This window comes from Mandrillus leucophaeus, unplaced genomic scaffold, assembly GCF_000951045.1.
Source record: "Mandrillus leucophaeus isolate KB7577 unplaced genomic scaffold, Mleu.le_1.0 Scaffold1116, whole genome shotgun sequence".
NCBI classification, from domain to species: Eukaryota; Metazoa; Chordata; class Mammalia; order Primates; family Cercopithecidae; genus Mandrillus; species Mandrillus leucophaeus.
The window spans coordinates 226062-232960 of NW_012099388.1; the positions used below are offsets into that span (position 1 = coordinate 226062).

The 6899-nt window shown below is 44.7% G+C and overlaps 1 protein-coding gene and 1 long non-coding RNA gene across 2 annotated transcripts in view; both read left to right on the forward strand.

Moving 5' to 3' along the window:
- LOC105549495 (putative golgin subfamily A member 6C) overlaps positions 1-3231 on the forward strand; it is a 12616-nt gene extending 9385 nt beyond the window's left edge. Inside the window, 6 exon segments of the mRNA XM_011994073.1 lie at positions 1242-1317; positions 1747-1838; positions 2397-2499; positions 2581-2678; positions 2777-2930; positions 3017-3231. Coding sequence (XP_011849463.1) covers positions 1242-1317; positions 1747-1838; positions 2397-2499; positions 2581-2678; positions 2777-2930; positions 3017-3231 — 738 coding nt within the window.
- A 1053-nt stretch (positions 3232-4284) lies between these two features.
- LOC105549474 lies at positions 4285-5566 on the forward strand. The gene is made up of 2 exons (XR_001007544.1): positions 4285-4750; positions 5149-5566. It is a non-coding gene; the product is annotated as an uncharacterized LOC105549474 (long non-coding RNA).
- The last annotated feature ends 1333 nt before the right edge of the window (positions 5567-6899 follow it).

Below are 6899 nucleotides of genomic sequence, written 5' to 3' on the forward strand. Positions count from 1 at the left end.
AGGTGGGCACCAGCCTCTGGGGAGGGGAGGTGCCAGGCCAAAGGCAGCTCCAACTGGGGGGTAGGTGACCCCAGCACCCTCCGGGGCAGCCCTATGACTGTTTCTTGCTTCCTGCCCTCTGACTTTTAGAGGTAGGTAGCCCTGGGTTCCTCCCAGCTCTGGACATCATCATCCCAGCTAGAGGCGTGGATTCCCCCAATCACAGAGGAAGAGACAGTGGCATGAGAGGCTCCTTATGCCAGGCAAGGTGGCTCATGAGTGTAATCCCAGAACTTTGGGAGGTCAGGAGTTTGAGACCAGCCTGGCCAACAGGACAAAACCTCATCTCTACTAAAATTACAACAACAAAAAATTAGCCAGGCATGATGGCACATGCCTGTCATCCCAGCTACTCAGGAGGCTGAGGCATGAGAATCTCTTGAGCCCGGGAGGTGGAGGTTGCAGTGAGCTGGCATTGCACCACTGCACTCCAGCCTGGGCCACGCATGGCACTCTCTCAAAACAAAACAAAAAAGCCTCCTTGGATTCAAACTGGATTCCAGCCTCCATTCCACTGGTCACCATTCAACTACTTTTCATCTCTAAGTCTCTGTTTCTTTAACTTCAAAAGGAAGTTAGCATTTTCCTTACGGAGGTGCCGAGGATTAAATGAAAGAATACATGGAAACATTAGGCATGTAGCACACTTAGCAGATGGTGGTTGGCTCCCTCTGCTTTTCCACCAGTCTGTGGCCTACAGTTTAAATGGTGGGAAGAAGGAGATGAGATTTGATGCTGGGGGAAGAGGCATGGGGTTCTTGGCAAGGGAGGCAGTCTCTTAGGCCTGGAGCAAGGGGCCAGGGGCCTGGGCAGGTGACAGAGCCCCACAGTTTCCTTGCTACCCTATTAATGGGCCCAGAATCTGGAAGCCAGCCACCACGTGCCCTCATGCCCAGGGTCTTCCTGCAGGTGGAGCTGAAGAGCCACAGAGTCTGCAGCAGAAGTGAGACTAGTACCTGCAGCAGTACCCGGCCAGCTATCAGCAGCTGACCTCTGAGAAGGAGGTGCTGCACAGGCAGTTACTGCTGCAGACCCAGCTCATGGACCGGCTGCAGCAGTAGGAAGCTCGGGGCAAAATGGGGGCTGAGATGGCCTACCAAAAGTTGCAGGAGGCCCAGGGGAGGGAGTTGCAGAGGACGGAGCCCTGAGGGGGATGACCTGGCAACCTCCGTGCCTTCTCAGTCTGTTTTCTGTCCCCTTAGGAGTGCCTAGAAGCTGCCAGCCAGCAGAACCAACAGCTAGAGACCCAGCTGAGCATCATGGCTCTCCCTGGAGAAGGTACAGGAGACCACTCAGAGGAAGAGGAGAAAGCCCCAGGAGGAAGGGACTGTTAGCAGCATAGGATTGAGGAGTTGGAAGAGACCTTTAGAATAGCTGGTCGTTATGCCAATCAGGTGTTTGCACTAAGTTCGTCATCAATATGGTAACCTTCTGGGAGCAGGGGGCCACCAGGTTGCCTAAGGACGAGTGAACTGGCCCAGGTCAGAAAGGGACCAGGTCAGAACTCCTGCACCAACCGGTAGTGGGACTGTGCCTGGGCAATATAGCAAGATCTTGGTTCTTAAAAGGGAAAATTAAGAACAGCAGCTTATTCCCCTCTGGGGAGAGGCTGGCTCAGGGTTACGCAGTAAGGGTGGGGACAGACGTGGGCCCACAGTACTTCCCTTGTTGGGTTGTCTGAGGATCCCTCTGGCCACCTCACCACAGGAGATGGAGGAGGACATCTGGACAGTGAGGAGGAGGAGGCGCCTTGGCCCATGCCAAGTATCCCACAGGACCTGGAGAACCGGGAGGCCATGGTGAGCCTGACTTTCCCTGCCTCCCCTTTGCCACCTTCCTCTGTGGTCCCTCCCAGAGTCCCTTATGCTCTTGGTTTCCCTGCCTTCTGATTTCTCTGGGACCCTCACCCTTTCTGGGAGTCAGTGGTCAGACACCATTTCACCTGTGACCAACAGGCACACACTCTGAGGCCCCAAGGGAAGGGGCTGCACTTCACCTCCCTGCCCCATTTGTTGTGTGTATGCCCCTGTAAGAATACTCACCTCTTGCCTTCAAGTGGCATTCTTCAACTCCACTGGAGCCAGTGCCCAGGAGGAGCAGGCACGGCCATGTGGGCAGCAGAAGGGGCAAAGGCTGTGCTGCCCACACATGGTTTACCTGGTGGCCTCGGCTTGGAAGGAGCCGGAGGCAGAGGCCCCAGCCCCAAGGAGTGGGAGTGAGTTTGTGTGTGGGGAGAGCTACTGGGCCCTGAGGGAGGCCATGGAGAAGGTGAAGGTGAGTGAGTCCTGGCATGGGCCAAAAAATGTGGGGGCGGGACAGGACACTCTCGAGATGTGACCCCATTATTTTGGCTCCAGAGCGGCTTTATGGACCTCCCGAAGGAGAAGGTGGACGGGAAGGAGCAGGTGGAAAAACTAGAGCTTGGATTCATCCAGCTCTCTGAAGCAACAGACGGCATGAGTGAGCTGGAGACCAGGGAACGGCAAGGGGTGCTGCAGGGCCACTGGAGGGCCCCAGCCTCTGACCCCTGTCCTCTTGCAGGAGAGTACGTCACAGTATATGAGAGCCAAGGGGCAGTGCCAAACACGTGGCACCAGGATATGGAGGATGTCATTAGGCTGGCCCAGAACGAGATGAAAGTAGGGAGTGCAACACCTCTACGGGGGTGGGGTTGGGCGTGGGTGGTGCTGGTGCCGCCTCCAGCTCCAGTGTGGCAGCTGAGCACCCCTCCATTCAGGTGAATATGCTGGAACTGCCGAAGCTGGTGTTGCCGCTTATGGGCGACCACGAGGGGCATGGCAAATTCTTCGCCACTCCCCAGAACCCTGCTGATGAGCCCGCTCCAGGGGCTCCAGCCCCCGAGGAACTTGGGGCTGCTGGCAAGCAGGGTGGTGAGTAGAGCCCTCAGATGGGGTAGGCAGGCAGGAGCAGGGGAGGCTGGCCCTGCACTGAGATCCCTGCCTCCCTCTCTCTGAAGATTTTTATGAGGTGAGCCTGGACAACAGCGTGGAGCCCGTACCAGGAGAGGCCAGAAATGGTTCTCCCCATGACAACCCCACTGCAGAGCAGATCGTGCACCTGTTTCCTGTAATGCAGGACACCCAGGAGCACCCAGGCTTGGCCACCAAACCCTGCATGCCATTCTTTTACCGGGCATCCGAGAACAGGGAGATAAACATCATCATCATCTAAGCGCTGGTCAAGAAATTGAAAAACAACAACAACAAAAAGTTATGGCGTTAATCTCGTACACAATTCATTTACTTCATCTGAATGTTAGAGCCACTCCTGTTCATTTGTGTTTCTAATTTACAGTTTAAATTTATTTGTAGAAAATTAGGGAGAGTGGATCTTTCCCTGATGTTCACTCTCGCATCCTTTAGCATTTTTGTTTTTTAATTTGATAATTGTAAGTCGTTAGCTCGCATATCGAGTTTGCCTTTACCTGGTGGGAGTTCAAGCACACAAAGACCCACTATTTGCGCAAAATTATTCTTGCTGGTTTGGAATAGGCTGCCATGGTTTTTAAAATGTTTTTGCAGCATGTATGTTCATTACAGAATTCAGATAAAATTTGCTTATGTTCTGATATTATGTTTGATCGAATCCTAATCACAGCGAGCTCTTCATTAGCTCAATATATGGTTTGCCCTCAAGTGCACACTGTTTATTACTTTGTAATATGCCACTGTGAGTAGTGACATTTACAGTTGTTTAAAGGCTGAGAACTGGAAACAGCCTTTCCTCTATTTTCTGTGTGTTGGGGATGGGTGTAATAACATTTGGGGGAGCTTTTTAAATCTCACAGAAGAGGAAAGTGGCCTGCTTTGGCAGGTGCGTGCAGGATACAGTGTGTTTCCTTCGTTCTGGTGCCAAGAATGAGCGCGGTACTATGGTAGTTCCCTTAGGATTTGTATGTGCTCTGGGCTCATGAAGATATTGCATCATGAGCTGTGGCCGTTGTACTCTTTCTCAATGACCTAAAAAGGGATTATTTCTGAGGAAGGAAAGGCTCCCATCATTGACTGTGGATAGGGAAAACCTTTTCTAGCTTAGCGCAAATATATACAATACATTTTAAAATCAGAGTCCACGTTACCTATTTCAATCACATGACTACAGGTCCCATCACACAAAAGGGCACTGGTTGGCATTCTTCTTTATGTAATTAGTAAAGATCATAAGAAATCCTTTCAGAGTTTAAATGTCCCTGGAACAGGCATACAGGCTTTAGTCAAGAATGAATTCTAGTGAAGGAAAGCTGTGTGACACCTGGCATTCCTCTATGTTCATGGAGCTTTTTTGAGGCTGGAATATTGATTCTACCATCTAGACCTCTCTGGCTAATACCTTTTCTTCAACCACATAGGTTACTCTCACATAGGAATTTACTTCTTTTCCTTGAATGGAAAACACTTAAAAAATAACAACCATTATTATAAACCAATATATGTGAGAGTACTTAGTTGAAACAAAAAGAAGTTTTAGTAGACAGTATTCTACTACATTTGAAAATCAAGGAGATGTTTATGCAACTTAAAATGTGTACAAACTGCAGTGCAATCTACTGTTTGTGAATGTCAGAGTATTTTGAGGAAAAGTGTCTATACAATTACAGAGTTATATTTCCTCACAAAGTTCTTTATGAAGAGTGAAATATGTTCTTATACCTCTCAGTTTCAGTTAGAGGCATATTTTGTGTCATACTTATGTTCATGTGCCTGTACATGATGAATGAATTATTTCAGTCATACATTGCCTAAATAATAACTTTATGATGCTTGGGAAAGAACAGCTAAAACTTCATGAAGTTCTAATGTCTCTGTTGCAAAATACGTCACATTATTAGAATGTAGGGATACATTATTAGAATGTATGCGCACTCCCTGGGGTGGGCATTTCTAGTTACTAGACCATCTCCATTTTTAGCATTTGGCATCATCATGATACTTTTATAAATATGACATTAATAGGAGAGCAATAATACAATTTTACTGTTGGAATATGATTTTATCAGTTTATTAGATAAGTCCAGTTTCAGAATGATAAAGAAAAACTGTTAGACCAAATAATGTGGTTAATTAACAGTGGTACAATTTCTTGCCCGAGGGTTTAAAATAGACTTGAGGTCCTGTTCTTACCTTCTATTTTGTGAACTTGCCGCTTTTGCATTATTTGAGTTCACTTGAAAGACAGTTACTTTAAGTCCATTTTAAACCCTCGGGCTAGAAATCGTACCACTGTTAATTAGCCACATTATTTGGTCTAACAGTTTTTCTTTATCATTCTGAAACTGGGTTTACCTAATACATTGATAAATTATTTTGAAGGAATTTTTATAGTTCCAGTCACTTCACTTTTACCCTGACACATATAAATGACTAGGAATGACCTTCAGATCGCATTTAGCATCTGTAACCAATCTGACAATAATGTGTTCATCAGGGAGCTATGGATTAAATCACATACTGGCATATTTAAGCTGAATATCAGCCTGGAAAATAAATGTACTATATTAACTGAAATACCACTCTTTGTGTAGGTATTTTGTCATATGTTTAAGAAAAAGCTAAAAAGAATGGAAATCATATCACAATAACTTAAATCTTTCTTCAAAGTGCATGCAGTCTTTTGCAATACCTCATTCAGCCAAGTATTTGTTCTCTTCCTCATTCAGTATAAGGCAGCTTTCAATTTGCTTAGAAGGCAACATTAGAAGGTTAGAGTTCATCAGAAATACCTAATTTTAAAATGTGAGTTCAACTGAATAAATTTTAATTTCTGTAGGAAGTAAAGAATCAAAATACCTGTTAAAAGATTGCAATATATGATAATTATTTTTAAAGTATCTGGCTAAACCTGATAGATTTTCTGGAAATGAATAAAATCAGTTCTAAAACCAAAGCTGATTTTTAGAAAATGTGAAAATATAAATCAGCCCTATCCATAATAGTTTCTCCAAAACTTTATCTTACAGAGTTACTTTAAAATAATATAACTATTCAAAAATGTAACTGCTATGTTAATGTTTTGAAATAAGTTAAAACATTTTAAAATATGAATACTGTAGTTTAAAACAAAGAAACTGGGGGAAGGAAAAGTAGAGAAATAAAGTCCAAAGCTTTATTTGCCATGTTTTCTTAGAATGACTTTTACCAATTTATGAATTCTTATTAACAGAATGTATAATGGAAATACTGAAAGACTTTTGTCTAAAGTGGCATTATGGACTTCTGTGATGCTACTATCATGTAATAAATTAGGAAATTGTTGCAAGGTGCTGTTTTTGCCTTAAAATTTTGTGTGTCTTGAAAACTATAGCATTAAAGGTATTGAGACTGTGCAAATGCTGAGCACACTTGGCATGAGATCATTGGTTTTTATTTTTACAAAATTGTAACTATGCAAGTGTATTTATTAAAAGAACACAAACTGAAAAGAAGTTATGGGAATTAAAAAAACTGTGCGGTAAAAAGTTATGAGATAAAAAATGCTGTGGAGAAGTTGTAGCAAAAAAAAGTAGAAAAAAGTTGTATGAAAAATTTTTTTTAAAAGTTATGAAAAACAAGTTATGGAATTTCAAAAAACATCATGGGATAAAAATAAAAATAAATAAAAGCAGGCCCCTATCAGCATAAGCCTGGAGAAGTGGGTCTGGAGTCTTCACCCCCACCATGTACCAACCAACCCTTCCCAGTTACCCCTTTAACATTAGGGTAGCAAGACAAGACCCCTGTCTAATGGAGGGAGGCAAACAGACCCTTTCCCATGCTGACCAGGGCTGAGTCCTTACATTTCTGGATGGTGATGTTTGTTATTTAGGAGCCAGAGGCTGGTGGAGCTGGTTTGTTTGGAGGTGG